This window comes from Typopeltis vanoorti, chromosome 5 (assembly GCF_054136105.1).
Source record: "Typopeltis vanoorti isolate ZY-2024b chromosome 5, IOZ_Tvanoo_1.0, whole genome shotgun sequence".
NCBI lineage: Eukaryota > Metazoa > Arthropoda > Arachnida > Uropygi > Thelyphonidae > Typopeltis > Typopeltis vanoorti.
Genome location: NC_143553.1, coordinates 129,361,178 through 129,384,478, shown reverse-complemented (window position 1 = coordinate 129,384,478; position 23,301 = coordinate 129,361,178). Strand labels below are relative to the sequence as shown.

Sequence of the window (23,301 nt, the reverse complement as noted above, 5' to 3'; positions counted from 1 at the left end):
TCTTATCATTCATTTCCTTGGAAAAAAGTTGGTTGTATAATGATTTCTTGGCATTCCCGAGTTTGGAATTATTACTCAGATTAACGGTACTTCTAGTATTGTGAGCCATTCTGCAATTTAATAGCCTGAAATATGTAAAAACTATTTATTTGGAAAAAAAATCTACTGAAAAGATAATATTATATAATGATCCTTCTCTTTCTGGATGGAATATAATAAATTTGGAATTCAAAATCTCAAATTTTATTAAGTTAAGATTTTGAAGTTAAGACATCACGAAATTAAAGTTGCCAAGAAATTATATTTATTTAATCCTTTATTCAAGTGCAAGCAAACAAAGTTTGCATGTGGAATGTCTTAACAACCAGAATACTCAATGTGGTCTCGACAACTAGCATACTTGTATATAGAGGCAAATAACTTCACATTAATTACATTAGTATCCCATAATACAAAGCACACATCCTTTGGGGTGTCCGTATGTATTATGGGAAGAAACTACCCATACCAGTTTCAACCTTCATTGAGGTCTTATCATGAGAGCAAGACCCCAGCAAAGAAACCAAAGTTAAAGTAATGCAGAAGTCATATGTCCTATATACAAGTTGTGACCTTATTCAAATTTCAACAACTAGCTCTAATCCATAGTATTTTAATAATGTGTTATATCTTTTCATTTACACATTGTATACAGAAAACTTCAACTTGCATTACTTCAACCTTAGTATCTCTTTTGGGTCTGGCTCCCACTGATGAGACTACAATAAAGAAATGAAGAAACTTTGGTTGCTTAGACATGGATAAAGGATTAAACAAGGATATAATTTCTTGGCAATTTCAACAAGTTAGTTGAGGTTTAGTTTGTTTTACAATTTTAATGCTAATACAGCCAGAACAAAATTATATTCACAGTTCAATGGAATGATAAGGAATAATGTCAACATAATAAAAAATACAATAAAAGTGATTATAGTGAACACACATTAGCAAATGACACTGCTATAATGAAATAACATGATGTAACAAACTATGGAAAAGTCCTGGTCTATTTCCTACATGGGAAATTCAGTGTGCTCGTTTCTTAAAGTTGTTATTATAAACCATAAAAGTTCAAAAACCTTCACAATGGCACACTGAATTTCCTAGTAAATGATGTCATAACCAATCAGATATAGAAAAAAAGGAAGAAATCACACTATAACAGAAAAAAAAAGTAACTGAAGAGAAAATACAGCAAACAAAACTACTAACATAAAAAGCAAAACAACATAAAAAGAAGTAGCATAGACAATAATGCAAGACATGACTAGAGGAGTATTAAATTATAAAAATACAAAATTAATGTTTACATTTTGAAATGTTAATGTTACTTACCTGAAATCTTCATAAAGAACTAAATATGTGCAACCACCCATTATCATCAAAAAATTACATCAAAACATCAAAAATCTATATAAATCAAAATTATGTTCTGAGAGAAAAGAATCAGTTTATACTAGGTTTCTATCACTGACAGTCTGTCCAATAAGAAACGCACTTGATTACAAATACCTGAATTTCATTTATGTATATTTGAATTTGCTTTGCTCATAAATATCAGCAGGTGCAAGCAAGTTTGCACTAGCTGACCCAATAATTTTCTCCCTCCCTTAAACTGACTGATGCAGGATGACCATGCTGACTAATGTTGATTATATGTATCCTTTGCTTCTTTGTAATCAGCAGTAACCAAGTAAAAAGCAGGTGAGTGCTGAAGTTTTCAGGTTATTTTTGATAAAATTTAATGGCACAAACTGCACAATTTAGTTAATTATAAGATTTCAGGTAAGTGACAATTTAAGCTAAGATAACATCATTATTATTATTATTATTATTAAGAGAGACCTGCAGGAAGTAAGGAACTCATAGAAGAATGTCATACTATTCACACCAGCTGTCATACCTGTTCTTGAATTCATTCACACTACTTGCACACAACATCCAACAGCACTCCATTCCATTCACATACTATTCTCTGGGAGAAAAATCTAGTCCTAACCCCATTCTTGACAGCACTCATCCTCAACTTCCATGGATGCCGTAGCATCCATTCCCCACCTTTTATAAAATGAAAAATTTCATCTACTGAAATTCTATATAACTCTTTAGGAAGTCTCAATTCATATCATCCCTCTTTCTCCTGTTTGCTAGTGTCTACAGCCTACAAATTCTCAATCTGTCTTCATAATCTATATTCCACAATCATGATAGTGACACAGTCCTCTACTCTCTCCACTGTATCAGAATAACCACAGAAACTAGGAGACCAGACCTGTGCATAACAGTCCAAGTGAAATCTTATAAAAGCCTTGTAAAGAGGCAAAATGATTTTCATATCTTTACATCAATGTTCGTTTCAGCACTACCATTATTCTCTGGTTGTATTTACAATTTTGCTATATGACCCTTGAATGGTTGTCGGTTGTCCCATACGCAGTAGCACTATCTCGGTTTGTAGACTTTCTCCTGCTCATGAAAGCTCCCAGATGACTGGAGAACTGGAAAGATCATCCCAATATGCAAGAAAGGAGACAAAAGAGACTGCAGAAATTGCAGACCAATCAATTTACTCTCCCTCACACCTATAAAATATTCATAAGAATTATACAAAATAGATTAAAAAACACCTACGAAGAAATGATAGGCACAGAACTAGCTGGTTTCCGAGGAAACTATTCAACAATAGACCAAATTTTCACATTGCACCAACCAGCAGAACTCAGCCGGGAAGACCATAAAGAACTATATTGTTGTTTTGTGGACTTTAAACAAGCTTTCGATAACATCAACAGAGAAATCCTTCTCAAAATTCTACTAGAAAAAACAATAGACAAATATATAATACAGTTTCTGATAAAATATTACTCTAAGACAAATGCAATAATTAAAAAGGACACACTCACAACAGAACCCATAGATCCAAAAAAGGAGTAATGCAAGGATGCCCATTATCCCCATGCCTATTCAACATATATCTAGAAGAAGTTGTAAAGAAAGCAATAGACAATGAGCCTGGAATCAATGTCAACGGTTTAAACATAAATAATATCAAATATGCAGATGATCTCGTCCTTCTTGCAAGAACCCCAAATGAACTACAAAAGTTGATCAACAAGCTAAATGAAACCTGTAAAACATATGACATGACAATAAATATACAAAAGACAAAAGTGATGAAAATAGGGAGGAACAGAACTACCATCTCAGCCACCCTAAACGGAGAACATATAGAACAAGTAGACAACTTTATATACCTTGGATCAAAACTAACAGAAACAATAGATGAACTCAAAACAATCAAACACAGAATAGCGATAGGATGGACCACCATGGGAAAATTACAGAAAATCTGGAAAACAAACAAGATATCTAAACAAGCCAAAATCAAGAATTATTGTATAAAAAGACAATAATAGAAAAAATTAGAAAACAACAACTGAGATTGTTTGGACACACTGTACGCATGGATGCAGACAGACTTCCTAACATCCTAATCAATACTTTTCCAACTGAAAAAAGAAGACCTGGAAGACCAAGAATTACCTGGCTGAAATTAATAAAGAACATCTCGGGATGCAGAACATATAAGGAACTTTTTTGAACAGCAAGGAATACAGAAGACTGGAAGATCCTGCTCAAGAGAAGACTCAACCCGTCTTAGACGGAAGAGAAGAAGACCCTTGAACTTCAACTTATTGTCTACTAAAATTCCAAGATCCCTAGCCTCATCAGCTTCTTCAAGCATAATCCCAGCAATATACATTAGATATATAACCACATCAAAGTGCATGGATTTACATTTGTTAACATTGAAATGACAGCCATCACTTCTGCTGGTCATCACATACTATCTGCATTAAGTAGTTATTGTTTCAAATTCATTCTTTCTTTTACTTGCAGGATAATGATAGAATTCATTTGGGTTGTCTTAACATGCAGAACCAGTTTCTTTTAATACTCTGATTTAGTTTTCTGTACAACACTTGCGACTCTTCAGGCCTGCCGCTTATAATTCTCGTAAGTGACATCATCCTTATGCATGCAACATTTCTTCTACATCATCTTTTTCTTAAGAATCTCTTGCTTAATTAGATTACACATCCATTTCACTCCTACTCTATTTATTCTTCAAACTCTAGGGTATGATCCGATATCAGATCATTTAAGTATTTTTTAAACACTTCCCATGCATTGTTGATATCCTGCCCAATAACTAATATCATGGCACTTGAGCCAGCATACCCCTCAGGTGATCATAATTTCCTGCTTTGTAGTTCAGCATGTTACCTTTTTTTTATTGAGACATTCATAAACTTAGCCACTTCGCAAGTGAGTACTGCATGATCACTATCAACAACTGGAGGCAGAACAGTTACATCTTTAATTGAACCCCTCTCCTCTGACACTATAATCAGATCTCACACTCTATGACCTCAAGCTCCTTCGGTCATCACATGCTACTTGAGGAAGTTGTCTTACAACAATAAATTCAGTTTTATTCTTTTCATGTGATTTCATAGCTACCCAATCAATGTTAGGATAATTAAAGTCCCCCATTATGATTACTCTTTTCACGCCCATCGTATTTATTTGTTAGTGCATTTCTTCGTCACTAGCAACCGATCCACAGGTCTATAACTACACTCCACTACATATTTAATCTTGTTAGACCCCCACCTCACACCAGGTGGTTTCAAACTCACTGCCACATGAAAAAGTATTACTAGTATTGCAGTCATAGGTCTCAACTCTAAATGGATTCAAGACATTTGATATCATTAGCAACATGTCCCCTCTTCTCTAAAAATACTGTCTCTTTCCACTTGATAGCAATTCTGATAGCCAAGTGTCACTAATGTCTATAAACATGAGGTCTCAATATATTAACCAAGGCAACCAACTCTACTCCTTTGTTTCTGATACTCCTAGCATTTGTGTACAGAGAGAATAAATTACCTGCATGCTCTTTTGCATACACTTGTCTGTGATCTGCATGACACAGTTCGACAACTTGCAGATCTCTGTTCCTTACTTATGCAGACATCATAAGGTCTCAATATATTAACCAAGGCAATATTATGGTTCCTTACTTATGCAGACATCATAAGGTCTCAATATATTAACCAAGGCAACCAACTCTACTCCTTTGTTTCTGATACTCCTAGCATTTGTGTACAGAGAGAATAAATTACCTGCATGCTCTTTTGCATACACTTGTCTGTGATCTGCATGACACAGTTCGACAACTTGCAGATCTCTGTTCCTTACTTATGCAGACATCATTACGCATGCTTGATAAGTGCAAACCGAACGAACACAGAACAATTCTCTCTACATAATCATTTCTATAGTAATAACCATTTCCATCATCAACACAGAGCCCTTCTTGCCATCAGAGCCCTTCTTAATTCAAATGTTAAAAATTACTTTATGTTCTTTATTACAATTCATACTCTTAGATCATTCTTAAATGTATCACATTACTGTGTATATTTATACTTTTTTTTCCATCATTGTTTTGTGTTCTTTATGTTTGGTTCCTGCCAATCCTTTGTGTTCTGTCTCAATGTACAATGTTTCCTGCCAAATTCTTGTTTTTTCCCAGCAGTTTCCTTTGTTACATTTCATGAGATCACCTTTGTTCTGTTTCCTTTGATTTCCTTTCTGCTTCCTGCAATTCCTCCTGTTATACTTTTTGCCATTTCTTCTAATCTGTTTCCAAAATGTAATTTTTTTTTCTATCTACTGCTATTTGCTTTGTTTCGTGAGAATGGACTAGGGGAAATCAATATTTTTGTCATAATTTCAGTAGAGAAAACTTACAAACTATTTCTATGATCCTGACAGGAATCAGTGTAGTGAGCATCTACTGTGGCGGCAAGAGATTTACATTCTATCTAATTTTATGACTGTCTAGAATGCAACTTTGTCAGCTCTCATTCATTAAATCACCATATCACAACAATTTAACAAATACCATTCCTGAATATCAATAATGAAGAATTTCTTTTAAATGTCTTTACTTGTACGTTTCTGTCAGTGACCAGTCTGATGCTGTACAGATTTGAAACAGATAGTGGCACCACCTAGTGGTAAGAAGAATAAAAACATGAAGTTTTGAGATGAATTAAAATTGATTTGTGAGACTCAAATATATCAAAATAATTGTTAGAAAAGTGAAACAGCACAAACAAGATCCAAAACCTAATATCAAATGAGAAATCTAAAGAAATAAAAAAAGAGAGAAGAAATAAAATAAAAACTCCAAGATAAATGAAGGAAACTAAACAAACAGTTTACAAAAATAAATCAGAAACTACATATCAGAACAATGAGAAAATCATAGGCTGTGTGTAAAAGCAACCCCATAACAAAAACCATCAAGATTTTAGAAAGAATACTGTAATAAATATTGTGAAAGTGGCAAAACCATTCACTGAACTGCAACATATGACCAAAAATTGTCCAAGTGACAGCAAAATAAAAATGGCTGAAGATCAAGCAGTATAAAGGATCCATACATGTGTTACTCAGCTAGTCATTATTTTTAGTACATATTAGCAATATTGTCATATATATATATATTTGGTAACATTTTGTGTTTAATTTTGACTGTGCTGTTGTTTAGTCAACTATTATTACATGATATACTTTCAGAAACACCGATACATACGAGAAAAATGACCACCGAGAGAAAATATCTGTTGGAAATTTTTCATAAGTGAGTATAAGAAATGCGAGTCGTGTTGCAAGCAAAAGAATGAAGTGACTAATATTACAGATATAAGGCAGCATTGTCAAAGTGTTGTGGAGAATGTAACAGAAGCAGTGAATGATAGTGCACAAAATACAAACAAGAGTTTGAAGTAAGTGGTTGAAAGTAATAATGTAGATAATGGGATGCTTGCATAGAAAGAAACTGCAAGTTTACAAGGATTCTTTCACAGGACAAACCATGGAGAAATGATTGCCGTGTGATACAGAAGGATGGAGAATGAAAGAGAGTGAATGGGAAAAGCATAAAATTGCAAGAAACTGGGAGAAAAGAGAGAGAGAGAGAGAGAGAGAGAGAGAGTATTGTATGGGGATTCGATGAGAAAGTGACAAAAGCATGTTTTCCAGGTGCAAAGATAAAGAATGTTAGTGAAGCTGTAAGTGTGCAGAAGAAAGAAGTGAACGACTTAATTGTTTTGGCTGGCACAAATTATTTGAAAGGTGAGAAAAATGCAATGAGAAGATATGAAAGAGTTATTGGAAACAAAACTGAAAAGAAAAAAAGTAAAGATTGCGAGTCTGCTGCCTCGGTATGATATGACAGAACAAGGGCCATGATTGCCAATGAGAAGATTGTGCAGGAGGAATGGTGTGCAGTTTATTGATGTAGGGAGTGAATTTGATGGACAAAAGGACTTATATATGTCCGAGGGACTACATTTAAATGGTTTTGGAGTTAGATGTTTGGAGAAAGTGTTCTTTAGTGAGAGTGTGGTAGTGCAAAACCAGGGAAAGTAGAGACAATAGGGAGGATGACTCAAGCATGTGTCTGGTCACCCCTGTGATAAATGAGCATATGTGGGATTTCACAGGTTCAAGATTAGAATGGGTTGGTAATGATATTATGCAAGGATAACTATGGGTGCAAAAAGATGTTGAAATGCATGCACACGAATGCAAGAAGTATCAGGAATAAAGGTGAGGAGTTTTTGACACTGGTCAGCTTGACTTGGCCAAAAATTATAGGCTTCAGTGGCACCTGGTTGACTGAAAATGATATAGTTACAAGGATAGAATGTAAAGAGTATTGCATTTTCAGGGGGGATATGGGGGAACAGGACAGGAGGTGAGGTATTGCTGATGACAGCTGAAGAATTACAACCAACAAAATTAAAAGTTAGAGGATTTTAGGTTCTGGGGGTATGTTTCATTTGTGGCTGTCTGGTGTGAGATAGAGGCAAATAAAACAGAATACATTGTTGGATGCTGCTATAGATTGGGTTGGTCCACAGGAAGATGTAGATGCCAGGTATCAGCAGATTAGAACAATGAGTGTAGGCCAAACAATTATTATGGGAAACTTTAACTATGGGGACATAGTTGCAAATGGATAATTACATGAAACATGTTACAGAGCAGACAAGGAGTTTGTGAGTGTTGGATCTGATAATGGCATTAGAAGATATATTCATAATCAAGGTAAATACTCTGCATCAAATTGGGGAGAGTGACCGTGCAATCTTGTTTTGGGAAGTTGCCAAACATGGAATTCTCTGTCAAGAAGAGATTTATGTTCAACTATAAGGCTGGTGATTATGAGAACCCATGACACTGTTTCAAGATGACTGTTTCAAGATCTTGATACAGTGTTATGAGCTTGAGCAGCTACAAGGAAAGAATGTCAGTAGTGCATGACAAGTGGTCAGAGAGTGCTTGAGAATAGCAGTATCAGACTACATACCCAAGGTCAGGAGGATAAACTGAGTTGGAATTAAGTGGATGATTAGGGATATGAAACAAGAACTGCAAAAAAAAGAAAACATTGTGGAAGAAATAAAGGAAAAAAGTGATCAGCATACTCATGAGAAGTACAAAGTGCAAGCAAGAAGGGTGACTAGTGTGGTAAGAAAGGCCAAATCAGACTATGAGAGAGAATTAGCTAAACAGGCCAAAGTAAACCCAAAAGAATTTTTTCATTATGTAGCAAGTAAGAGGAAAATTGACTATGTAGAATGACTTTAAACAATGCTCATGGTATGAAAGTGAACGAACCAAAGGAAACAGTTCAGTTGCTGAGTGATCATTTTGCAAAGGTGTATCATCCAAGTGGAGATTTTACAGTTGCTGATGTTACAGAAACACATATCAACATTGAGGTAGATGAACTGGGGTTGTTCAGCATATTAAAAAATATGTATGTGACCACACAACAGTGGATAACTGAATGGCATATCAGCCTGTGTACTATGTGAATGTGCAAGAGAATTGACATTGCCTCTGAGAAAGTTGTTCAATCTAAGTCTGTGCTCTGGCAGGGTTCCAAGGGAGCGGAAAGAGGGTAAGATAGTACCATTGCATAAAGGTGGCTCCTAAACAGAGGTAGCAAACTACAGATCAATTAATATATCCAGAGTTGCTGTTCAAGTATTGGAAAATTTGGTGAAAGGTAAAATACAGCAGTGGGTAAATAGGGATGCAATACTCTATATTGGGCAGCATGGCTTTGTAAAGGGGAATTGTAAGGGACATATGCTGACTTAGTAACTTATTCACATTTTATAATAAATGTGACAACAGAATTGGATAAAGGCAGCTACACCATGATACTGCTCGGCTTTGACAAGGCATCTGACAGAATACAACATGGAAAACTATTACAAAACTGGAGCAAGTGGGAATGGATATGAGGCTATTAGCATGGAGAAAAAGGTGGCTGACAGACAGACATCAAAGTGTAGTATATGGTGGAGCGAAGTACCTCAGGGTTTGGTACTAGGGCAATTACTCTTTAATTTGTATATCAATGACATAGGGAAAGATGTAAGAGAGGATATTCGGTTGTTTGTTGATGATGCAAAATTGGGGAGAGCAATAGTTTTAAATATATTGGCATTCTGGACAAAGGATAATGATTGTCAATTTAACATTTAATATAACAAAGATCTGTATTTAAGTTTTGTCGATTTGGAAAAGGCATATGACAAGGTGCAAAGAGAGAAGCTATTCAATACGCTACAGTTATATGATGTCAATAGGGCATTATATTACTTAGTCTTTATTTGAGTTGTAAGTCAGCAGTTAGAATTAAAGGAAGTACAGGAAGATGGTTTAATGTTAAATCTGGTGTGAGACAAGGATGTACATTATCCCCTCTGTTATTCATTATCTATATGGATCACATTATGAAGGAAAGTGGTATTAAACATGATATCAAAATTGGAGATGTTAATATCAGCTTTTTGCTTTATGCGGATGATGTTATACTTCTAAATAAATCCACTACAAATCTGCAAGATTCTCTGACTAAATTGAATAGCTGTTGTAATAGATATGTTATGAAGGTCAGCAATAAAAAGACAAAGACAATGAAAATAGGCAGAATCATTGAAAATGTCAACTGTGTTGTGAATGGAGAACCTGTGGAACAAGTAAAACATTTCAGCTACTTAGGCACGATTTTTAGTGAAGATGGTAAATTAAATATGGAAATAGACAACAGAATCAGCAAAGCTGGTATGGCAATTGAATAAATTCATATGGAATAAGAGAGAAATTAGTCGGAACACTAAATTAGCTGTATACAAGACAGTGTTCAAACCAGTTTTAACTTATGGATCTGAGAGCTGGGTCAGAAGTAAAACACTTGACCAAAGACTAGAGACATGAAGAATGAGAGTCCTGAGAAAGATCATAGGCGTGAACAGATGGCATCAATGGCAATATCATATTAAAAGCGAGGATATTAGGAAAGAACTTGACATTGTCAGCATCCAGGAATGCGTTAGCAGAGCTAATCTCAAGTGGTATGGTCACTTAAACAGAATGGGCAAAGAAAGATTAACAAAACAAGTGTTCTCTGCCAGGTTGGCAGCAAAATGACCCAGAGGAAGACCAAGATATACGTGGATTAATACGGTACAAAGTGCCTTAGACAATAGAAATATAAGATCTGATAATGTTGGAGTCTTGACAAGTAACAGACTGATTTGGAGGAAAATTGTAGATAGGAAGTTAGTAATGATGTAATTTTTTTCATGTAGTACTATCATATCCTGTACACCCCTTGAGGGTACATGGCAGGAATTTGATGATGATGATCATTTCCCCAATAAAAATTGTCTCATTCTAGTAAGAGGGAGATAAGAAATTATTTGTTGTCTTCAGTCTATGAGTGAAAATCATTTCAGTGGAGTTTGAAACTGTTCGGGATCGAATTTCCAAATGCTGATATGTTAGATCTTCAAGAAACTATCATGATGCCTGTGAATATTATTCAAGGACTCCAAGTGGTGATATTTTCATAAAGTTTAACAACAATTCAGTGTGTGAAAAGGTATAACACATTTATAAAATGTTGATCCATTTTTTTTAATTTTTTTTTTTTTTTTTGGTTATGTACTGTAGACAATGTTTACAGCCACTAAATTTGTGCCACTTGAAATGGTTCACCTGAAACCAAACTTGTAACATTTCAATCACTAAGATTTTGAATACCAGATGGCTGGATGAAATTCACTAAATTTCATCCAGCCAGTGTAAAATTATTATGATCAGTCCAAATTCTTCTGCAAAAAATAATTTTGATGAACCTCCCTTCTAAAAAAACATGCAGTCATATTCAAGTGTACATCATAAATATTTATATTCCATCTATTCAGTGTATAGCTACTGCAATATATATTTTCTATATTTTGTCATTTGAATCTATACAAATGAAAAATGACAAAGCTCAACACATTTCTGTAAAAATTTCAACAAAGTCCACTAAGCAAGAGTCCAGGATAACTTTCATATAATAAGAAAAAAAAAAAAAATCCTTTCACATTCTGCAAACCACATCTATAAATGAAATGCTTAATGATGCAATTAAGTGCTTCAGAATGCAAAGGCTTATCTAATTGCATCTGATATTGAAAAATAAGAACAAACTGCTGATAAAAAATCTAGTGGCAAAGTATCAAACTGATCAGTATGAACCTGCAGAGAGAGAGAGAGAGAGAGAGAGAGAGAGAGAGAGAGAGAGAGAGAGAGAGAGAGAGAGAGAGCTATTCAGCAAGCAAACAAAACTATACAGTATGGTCTAATTGCCCTCACTTAACACCAACTGAAATATTCCTATTATCCTGTAATCAGGAACAAAAATGGCTGCCCTCTGAAAAAATTGTAAATTAACTAGTAAAACTTCATTCTAATCTGAAATGTAATTCGTTGTTTTAAAGGATAGTGTTCTTGTACAAAAAATAGACACAGATTTAATTTGATACATAAAGCATTTCATAATATTATGAAGTGTTGTCAAGCATAAAAACAGAGACAGACTGGACATATTAATAGACAGCTAAATGAAAGGTGGACAGAATTATGCACTGAGTGGATACCAAGAAAAGGAAAGGATGCCAGAGAATAAGATAGAGGGGCGATATACAAGGTTGGACATGAGATGGTGGACATCGGCTAAAGACAGACAGAACTGGAAAGTTAAGAGGGGAGGCCTATATCCAGCAGTGGATGGAAAGAGGCTAAAGAAGAAGAATAAAGCCTTTTAAATAAATTTTTTTTCCTTTAAAAAAATTCATTTTAGATATTAATAAATAAAAGAAAAAATAATTTATTAAAATAATTGAAATTAATAATGAACATTCAAATATAAATATTCTCAAATTTGATTTGCGCGGGGGGGGGGGGGGGGATTAAACTACATTTTAAAACTAAGATCAACTTACAAAAATAAAATTCTTTCCATTTACCAAAAATAAAAATTATGAAAATAAAATTAATATTTAAAATACATCACCTGTTGGGAAAGATCTGAACTTTGCTGCCTTGATCTAACATTTTCCTTTTCCAATTGTGCAGATATTCTAAAAGTATCATCCTTCTCAGCTTGCAAACGCTCCTGATCCTAAATTTATTGAAAAGAAGAAACAAGTTAAGTATTCCCCCCCAACATTTTTTTCTCTGGTTATTTATCATATCTCAAATACTTTCTTATATAGTAGGGGAATTATCTGATTCCCTTAACATAGTTTTCAAGTATTCCTACATGTACAAATGAAATTCTGAAAAGTACAAATTATCTCAAATCAGTAATGCTTTGGCTTCATAGGTATGAATAAATAATAATAGGTAAGACTATAAAATAATACTTATACAAGCAGATTTATAAAAGTTCTATAAAAAATAGTTCGAGATGTTATTGATGATGCTTTGGCCATCTCTACTTTTTATTTCAATACTGCTTAATGTACACAGATGCAAATTATAAACCACAAAAGATGTTTTAGTTAATAATGAATATATTAATGGATCCTCCATTTTATATTTTAATTTACCTTTAATTTTATATTCAGTTTTACATTTTTAATGTCGACAAGAAGGAACTCTTCATAATTCCTATAAACTATGCACACCTATCTAAAGTTTCGAATAAAAGAAATGACCATATGCTTCATTACAAGGTCACACTTCTAATTTCTTGCAGTGTCACTATAGAAAATTTATGTTTCTTTTATAATTTACATATTTACTTTTTCCTAAATTTGACAGAGGGTTTGTGTAAAAAAGGCGACTCAAATTGCTTTTCGTCTTTGCAAATTTTTGAATGATTTACATAAATGAGCATTATTAACCCGAGTCATTAACATTCAATTAAGTTAGACCATTTTGCAATGAATATATAAATGTTATTTAGTAAACAGTATTAACAAAATAATATGCACAAATAAAAGAGTAGATGATATTTAGTTTGAAACCATAGTTAACCTGATATGTAACTGCAGTGCTATATGAAATTACAGCCAAAGCAATTGATTATGTACCTTCTTCTGGATGGTTTTCCTGTCTGGATGATTCTCCTGTCTGGTTTTCCATCCAGTTCCTGGATGGAAAACACTGTCATTTGATATGTTATTATGCAGACTTGGTTTGCTGAACAGTTTGCATCTCTGTTCTTCAAAAGCATGCAACTTCAAATCATACTATGATATAGATTCTAGTTCATAAATTTCTCCATACTTCAACATTGCAGCTCTACTCCAATCATCCAAGAATTTGATCCAACCAGGCTTTGATGTTCAAAACAAAATAAGGCATTTCAGTTAATTCTCTATTATTTCAGTAACTTCATCAGTGCATTAAAATTAAAAGAAGAATCTGATCAGGATACTATGATGGCCATGAAAGTTTACGTCATTACTAACTTACTATAACAAATTTCCTCCAAATTAATTTCTTATCATCAGACCTTATATTTCAGTCTTCTAAGACACTTCTTCCTGTATCAATCTACATGGATCTTGGGCTTCTTCCTGGCATCCTGACAAAAAAAAAAAAAAAAAAAAAAAAAAAAAACTTGTTTTGCTAACCTAAACTTTCCTTTCCCGTTCTATGCTTAAATGACAATAATACCACCAAAGATTAACTCTGCTCATATTCCTGAAGCTAATAATGTCAAGTTCCTTCCTAATATCAACACATTTTAATATGGTTTTGCCAGTGATTATCTCTCTTTTTCTAAGAAATCTGATATCTGTGATCTTTCTTTTTAAACTCAGTTTTCCAATCCATATCTTTAGTATTCTGACTTATTATCTTAGACCTCCAGGGAGTGTCAAAGACTCATCGAGAAAGGCTATAGATTATCCAGATCAGCAGTCATAGCCTCCCTTAAATTTATTCACACTAGATGCACTCAACTACTCCTCACTGCTCTATGGGAGAAAAACCTAGCCCATAATCCAGATATAATCCTTGTAACTCTTCTTTGCACCCTTTCCCCAGCTTCTTTATTCACTTGGAACATTTGAGACCAAATCTGAGCATAATAATTCAGGTGTGGTCTTATCAAAACCTTATAAAGAGGCAAAATGACTTCCTTAACCTCGCATGTCAAGGTTCACTTCAACATCGCAATTATCCTCTGAGTTGTATTCGCAACTTTTGCTATATAACCTTTGAACTTCAAATTCCTATCCACCATTATGCCAAGATTACTAGTCTCGTCAGTTTCTTGTAGCATAATCCCACTAATATAATATGCTGCTGGAAATCTAATCATACCAATGTGTATGACTTAACACCTACCAACATTAAAGTGACATCCATTTTCATTTGCCCAAATTTTCAGCCTATTCAAATCATTTTGTAGGTGCTGAATATCAGTAGCATCTCTTATTGCCCTGACTATCTTCGCATCATTCGATAAACAATTATACATCTGATGTTAGACCCTGAGTGATATCATTAATGTATAGATTGAACAATAATGGCCTAAGGACTGAACCCTGAGGTACACCACTGGTCATCTTAAATCTGGAAGATTCACACCCACTGTATCCACTTTTTGATATCTGTCTGTCTGTCAACCATCTCCTGATCCAAGTCAAGAGTTTATATTCCAATTCCATATTTTCCAGTTTATGCAATAGCCTTTCGTCTGGTATCCTATCAAATGCTTGAGAAAAATCCGACATGATTATAGTGTATCCATTCCCTTTATCCTATCCAACTTGGCTGTAACATTGTTATAAAATATGAGCAAAAACATACCTTCCTTTAGTAAACTCATGAAGCTATACTCTGCTCCTTGCAGAGTATAGCATGTTTGTCTACCCATTTCTGCATGCCAGTTCTTACAAACATCTCTAAAATCTTCACTACCACACCAGAGATACTGATAGGTAGGTAGTAAGACACATCAATTTTTGCACACCCTTATACAATGGAACTATCATACATTCCTTCCATTCCTGTGGTATCATTCCTAAGCTGAGACTCAAGTCATAGAAAAATGTGAAAAAACACCTAGCCAATTCGGCTAAACATTCTTTATCAAATGGGCTGATATTCCATCTGTCCCTATAGACAAATTGTTATTCAGGTTAATGACCCTCATTTTTCCTCATTTTTGTGCCAATGTAACAGTAGCACTATACACTATGTTACATACACCTGGTTGATATATTTTATTAATTGAACTCATTAATTGAACAATCTCATTAGCTTCCAGCACTTAAGTTAACCATCTCCATTCAATAAAGTTATTCTTTCACATTCATTCTTTCTTTTGCTTGTGGCATTCTGGTGTGAGCTTTAGATATTTCATAACTCCTCTCACTCTTATTCTCATGATATTCTTTCCCCATCATCTTCTTCTTGTGGATCACTTGCCTAATAAAGTTGCACATCCATTTCACTCCCAACCTATTTATTCTTCAAACACTAGGTATACATTCAGATACCACCTCATTTAAGCACTTTTTCAGAGATTCCCATGCATTGCTGACATTTTTCCTATTCAGTAACTGATACCATGGGACTAAAGATAGTATTCTCCTAAGTTGACCATAATTTCCAGCTTTGTAGTTCAGCATGTAACCTGTTTTAATCAATACAAATAGATACTTACCGATAAAGCACAGCATGATCACTGTCACCAACTGGTGGTAAAATAGCCTTCACCTTCTAATGCTATGAGCAAACCCAACACTCTTTGACCTCTTCCTTCTTTCACATGCTGCTTGAGAAAGTTATCTCACAACAATTCGATAAATTCCTCTTTTTTGTTATCAAGAGATTTCTGTTCTACCCAATCAATGTTTTTGAAAAATTAAAGTCACCCATAATGATCACTCATTTGGTACCCATCGGGCTAAAATGGCAATGCATTTCTTTGTTCCCCTGCAATCTTAGGCCACATCATATTCAATAAAGCAATGAACTCAACCCCTTTGTTCCTGATGATCCTGGCATTTGTGTATATCTCTATGTTCACTGGGCATCTACAGATGCCGTATGGTCACTCCGATGCTCGATGATGTTCGACACCAGGCCTCGCCATGTAGTCCTGTTGTTTGCTTTTCTGGCAGCCTCAACTCTCTGAAGATCAGTCACTCCACACACGCCATCCATCCATCTCATTGATGGTCTACCCCTGCCTCTTTTTCCAATAACTTTACCTTCTATTACTATTCTGAGAAGTCCACCTTCCATCCTTTCTATGTGTCCAAAATATTTTTTAACTTTCTTCTGTCAATATCCTTAGGGAGCCTTAAAGTTCTACTCTAACATCCATTCATTTGTACGCCTTTCAGTATATGATATCCTCAACAGCCTTCTGTAACACCACATCTCAAAAGCAGATATCCGTTTCTTATCTGACTTCTTTAGGTTCCAAGTCTCGCATCCATAAGTCACTGTTGGAAAAACAACTGCATCTAAAATTCTCAACTTTGTTCCCATGGAGATAGATCCATCCTTCCAGATTTTAGACAGGTCTCTGACTGTTGTTTTAGCCATTCCTAACCTTTTTCTGACATCTTCTGAACAGCAATTCTTCACATTAATTATGGATCCCAGGTACTCAAACTTGCTGACTTCCTCAATTCTTTCTCCATTAAGATACACTTGTTTCTCAAGAGCTTATCTGTTTGTTTTTCCTTTGAGAACATGATCTTTGTCTTGCTAGAATTGAGTTGAAGTCCTCTGTTATTACTGATTTTGTTAACTTTGTCAAGACTTAGTCCTATTTCTTCCATGTCATTACAAAGGAGTACTGTATCCTCAGCATACTCAGTTTACTGATCAATCTACCTCCTATCCTAATTCCTGTCCTGAGCTCATCCAATGCTTCACACATGATGTCCTCCGCATATATATTAAACAAGTGAGGAGAAAGTAAACATCCTTGTCTAACTCCTTTTCCAACTTGAAGCCAGTCAGTCAATCCAACACCTGTTCTTACTGTGGCTAATACAAGTTGGCTATCAACCTGATAGCCAACTTGTATAAGCCAATTTGTGTATAGATATAATAAATTACCACCTAGCCTATTCTTATAATTAGATATGCAATCTATTTGGTCTTGTTCTAGAATTTTCTCTTTTCCCTCCCCAGACATACTCAAAAGGTCTGAATCCAAAGCAGATTTTTCCACTCCTTCGCCACATACATAACCATGTTCGAAGACATTCATATCTTTATCACATTTGAATACCACAGCTGAACCTTCACACATATTTTTCCCATTCCTCTTTTTGATGATCCACTTTCCCTGGCTCTCTGCATTAGGTATCATACCAAGAAGTAATTTTTCCAAACTCCTGATGACAAATGAATTCAAGTGCAGGCCATCCCTCTTATACAAGTCTTTTCTGCCATCAGCCTCACTCCACATATCTAAAAACTCGCATCCATTTCTTCTACACAGCCTGCACGTGAAATCATTTGCTATCATTGCCTTCCTTCTTAACTCAGTAATGTCATATCTAGGTAGCAATTCTATCATCAACAAATTCCTTCAGCTGATTCACTATCATGCTAACTTTACTAAATCTGTTGTCTATTTTCAAATTCAATTTGCCATCTTAAGTTAAAATTTTGCCTAAATAGCTGAAATGTTTCACTTGGTATATAAGTTCTACATTCAGAAGATATCTGTGTGTTTCAGGAGAAAAGTTATCTATGTGTTTCAGGAGAAAAGGTATTTGTCTCCCTAAACCTCTTTAAAATTGCATTAACAGTATTCAAGTATCCAAACTAGCACCACACTCATTGACAATTTGTCTTTGAGTCATGGATGTGTCAAAGTTATCTATGTGTTTCAGGAGAAAAGGTACTTGTCTCCCTAAACCTCTTTAAAATTGCATTAACAGTATTCAAGTATCCAAACCAGCACCACACTCATTGACAATTTGTCTTTGAGTCATGGATGTGTGCTGAGAAAATGCCCATATTTTTTAACACTTTCTTGGAGATGTATTCATTTCATAGGTACACAAAATGAATAAAACACTACAAATGTCAACTTGTTTACACTATTAAAAATGCACAACAGTATTAATAAACATCATAGATACAGTGAATTTTAATATTAATAGTGTATTAATATTAATATTATAATAGTGAACTAAAATAGACATAATAAATTACCACCTATTTTTGGTTTACAAAAATCGTAAACCAAAACCTACATGAAAATCTGGGTTGTTCAGATTAATTTGTTCACTACTGTAATGTGATTTTAAAGAGGTTTAGGGAAACAGTACCTTTTCTCCTGAACAGAAAAAGAAAATGTGGATGAAAAAGAAAATCTACACTTACTCAAGATCCTTTACTAACTAGGAAAAACAAAATGAATCCAAGAATGTCTACTGTAGACTTAAATAGAGATTTGGCAGTTAGTGGAATTAATGTTTCTGACATGGCAGTCTGCTGAAGATTGCTGGAAGTAAGGACTGCCTACATACCAAAAAAGAAACAACTGTTGATGAAGGCTATGCAAAAAAAGAAACTCCAGTGGACAAAGTGTACAAAGAGACTTTGTCCAAAGAGAGTGAGTACCCCATGTTCACAAATCAGCAGCTGCGAAGACTTCTTGCACCCATCTTCAACAAGCTACTAACCACCCAACTAAAAAGATTTTCTGGGGTTGTTTTACACATGACAGTCTAGGATCACTTGTGCCTGGTGACAGTACAAGTGATTCTGATGAAAAGTGGCAATACATAAAAATATTGGAGAAAAGAGTGGTCACACAGATCCAGAGATAAAGAACTCATCATCCAACAGGATCTCGCTCCATGCTACACTTTTCATCAGAATCACTTGTACTGTCACCAGGCACAAGTGATCCTAGACTGTCATGTGTAAAACAACCCCAGAAAATCTTTTTAGTTGGGTGGTTATTGCCTCAAATATCATAATATCCAATTGCTTCAGTGGCCAGGTAACTCTCCTGATATTAACCCAATAGAAAATTTGCAGGCCATAGTGAAAAAGAGACTTGGAAAATTAAATTATGATACAAAGGATACCTTGATGCAATCCATTATAAAAGTATGGTTTCGAGATGCAGAAATAAGAAAAATTTATTGTACATTGATAGAGTCCATGCCTAAGCGAATTAATGAACTTATTAGGAACAGAGCAGCACATAAATTATTAAGTAAAGTTGGAGTTTAATTTTTGTATATATTTCCTTGGGAAATTAAATTTTTTTCTTTAAAATGTGAGTGCTCAGATTAATTTGATCACTACTGTATGTCCTCTGAACTTTTCTACTATATACTACTCCAGTCTCTGTTGATTATTCCCCCCCCCTTAATCCATGCTACCAGTGCTCCAACTTTTATAATAATTTTCTATGTGGTATTCTGTAGTCCAGCAGCGTCATGGTGTAGCCATTTCCAATATCAAATTCTGCTGCTACTCTATTATAAAATGTGAATAAATTACTAAGGTAGGACCTATGTTTTACAAAACCATGCTACCCAGCATACAGTATCGTATTCCTATCCATCCACTGCTAGATTTTACCTATGACCAACCTTTCCAATTCTTTAACCACCGTCACTGAAATATTAATTGATCTGAAATTTGCCACTTCTGTCTTGGAGCCACCTTTAATCTTACTGCTTTTCTGCTCCCTTTGGACCTCGTTAGAGCTGAGACTTGAATTCAACAACTTCCTTGGGAGCACTGCCAATTGTCTTCCTCATTCACGTAGCACATGGATTGACATGCCATCCAATCCTACTGCTGTAATTCACATGAATATTTTTCAATGTGTTGAATTGGATTTAAATGGTATTAATGCAAACACAGATTGATAAGAAAACAACTATTTATTAACTTAAAAGCTAATATTTCGCTGGTATTATATTATATTATTTATATGAAAAGGAAAAATATACAAACAATTAGATGGGACAGCTATGGGATCCCCCCCCCCTAGCCAATTTCTACATAGAACATCTGGAAAAGCTAGGTATCAACACAGCCACTCTCAAACCTAGTCTCTGGCTATGATATGCTGATGATGTGTTTGCTATTTTGCCACATGGCCCAGACACATTGAATACATTTTTAGTGCATCTAAATAGCCAGCACCCTAAAATCCACTTTACAATGGAACTAGAAGCCAATGACTACCTACCCTTCCTGGACACACTGATCACACGTCTTCCAGAAGGTTCCTTATCATTTTTGGTTTATAGAAAACCCACACATACAGGGAGATATTTACATAAACAATCATCACCCTTCTCAACAATATGGTATCTTAAAAACATCATTAACCCATAGAGCTAGAGCAATCTGTTCCAATGACATTGCTCTCACTGCTGAACTTTCTCACCTGCGTCACACCTTCCTAACCAATGGCTATAATCCCCATAAAATAGATAAAATATTAAATGCTACCCAGAAATCCCCCCCCCCCCCACTATCCACCACAGAAGACCACAACAAAACTATCACCATCCCATACATTAAAGGCACATCTGAAAAGTTATCTAGGGTGCTTAACAAACACCAACTGCACACCGTATTTAAACCTTATGTGAAATTGGCAACTCTCATCCGTTCACCTAAGGACAGATTCACTCCTTTATCACATTCAGGAGTCTATGAAGTGCCTGTTCTTGTCATCGAGCCTGCTATGGACAGACAGGAAGAACTGTGGACATCTGCCTCGGTGAACACAAAAAATATATCCGGCACTTTCACTATGGCAAGTCGGGTCTGGCAGACCATGCTTTGGATACCCCAGTACACAGGATCAATTGGAAAAAAACAACAAAAGTACTGCATAGAAGCTTCTATAAGTCAGAGAGTTTAATCCTGGAATCAACAGAAGCCTTAAAACATACTCCAAACTTTAACAAGTATGGCTGTATAAATCTACCAAAGATTTGGGAGACAGCTATCCTAAGACCAAATTAATATTTATTTAAAAAAAAAAAAAAAAAAAAAAATCAGCTAATGCCTTTTTATTCCCATATATACAGGTAGTAGGCGAGGCCATTTTTAGCCCTATCTAACTTTTTTTAGAGACTGAGTGGGCAGTTCAATCTTCACTAGTACCCAATCAGAGATAGCTGTTACACCAGATTGTGGTTGTCTCGCATTTGTAACAAACTTTGTGTGCTCTGAAGATACTGGATATAATATCAGCGAAATATTAACTTTTAAGTTAATAAATAGTTATTTTCTTATCAATCTGTGTTTGCATCAATACCGTTTAAATCCAATCCAACATGTGGGACGAACACATAAGTCTATCCACGCGGCTAAATATTTTTCAATATGCTGAGTACCTCTTGTTCATCTACCACAATTCTGACATCAGATTCTGCCATATCAACTATAAAATCTCCAAATGGATGAAACACCTTTGCAGAGTGAAGACTTAGCAACATAACTATTTCAACTACTACTGCATTGATTATGAGAAGCACTGATTATCAGCATTGATTAAAATCTTTCTTCCTCTTGCTTGCTACATAATGAAAAAAACTCTTTTTGATTTAATTTGGCCTGCTTAGCTAATTTTCTCTCATTATCTGATTTACCCTTCTTTACTGTACTTTGCATTGCTGATGAGAATGGTTTATATCACTACTTCTACATTTAATCCCTACTCAGTTTACCTTCATGACCCTGGTTATACAAGTCTGATTCTCTCTCTCTCTCTCTCTCTCAAAAGCAACCCCTTACCTCTTCTCATGCACTATTGGCATTCTTTCCTTCTAGCTTGTTTTGCCAGTGCACTGCTCCAAGCCACTACCTAGGTTTGTCATAATTGCCAATTTTGTAGTTCCACATAAATTCTTCTTGAATGAAAATTTCCACATGATTTGGTCTTTCTTACCATAGCAGTCACCTGTCTTGCTTGCACTTTGTACTCCTCATTAGTAATCTGATCACTGTTTCTTTATATTCCCTATACAATGTTTTTTTTTTCTTTCTCCCCCCTCCTCAGCTCTTGCAGCTCTCCCTACTTATCCACTTAACTTCCACTTGGCTTATTCTTCCTGACTGTGGATATGCAGTGTGATACTAGTTCCTATGTAATGGATTGTCAGAATGAGTAAATCAGTTTAAAGAGAGGTATGATATGACAAGTTTTGTGTGTACAAATATTAGTGTGGGTCTCTCACAATGAATTTCCAGACACCATGGATATAAAATAATGATGCCCTCTAAGGGTTGGATAACAAAGTAAATTTGGAGAAGTTAGGCTCATCTAGTTAATGCAGCCATACTTGTGGAAGTTGGGGGAGTGCATTACAGCCGATGCTGATTCTAAAACTTCTGTGCAGCACTGTCTTCTTTCATTTAATTCTGTGTAAAGGAATATCCAGATCATGGTCAGCAAACCACAATTTACAATGTAGATGATCTCCAAATTTTCTCAAAATGCTGCAACATGCCTGGTGGAATTCATTTCCTTCTCTGCTGTTCAGATCTCCAACAATGACCACTATTTCTATTTAGCTGCCTGCTCTAATGATTCGAAAAATTCCTCCCCTTCTTCCTTAGGAGAATTGTCGATAGGACCATAGGCACAAATAAGTTTCATTGTCTTCTATTTTCCCAGTTTAAATTTTGCCCTACTTGAAACTGCCTTCCAATCAAGAAATTTATCTTCAGGTTTGGTATTGAATACTATAGCTATTCCTTATTTTCCTTGATCATTATTGCCCAAATATAATATCCTATACTTATTATTTAAGAGAATCTCACTCATTTTAGTCTTCTTTGTCTCAG

At 35.0% G+C, this 23,301-nt stretch overlaps 1 protein-coding gene across 3 annotated transcripts in view; it reads right to left on the bottom strand.

Moving 5' to 3' along the window:
- LOC150106811 (nucleoprotein TPR-like) overlaps positions 1 to 23,301 on the bottom strand; it is an 826,699-nt gene that overhangs the window by 598,261 nt on the left and 205,137 nt on the right. For all 3 annotated transcript variants that reach the window (XM_090393327.1, XM_090393328.1, XM_090393329.1), the window contains exon 11: positions 12,548 to 12,655. In XM_090393327.1, coding sequence (XP_090249453.1) covers positions 12,548 to 12,655 — 108 coding nt within the window. The remainder of the gene's footprint in view (positions 1 to 12,547; positions 12,656 to 23,301) is intronic.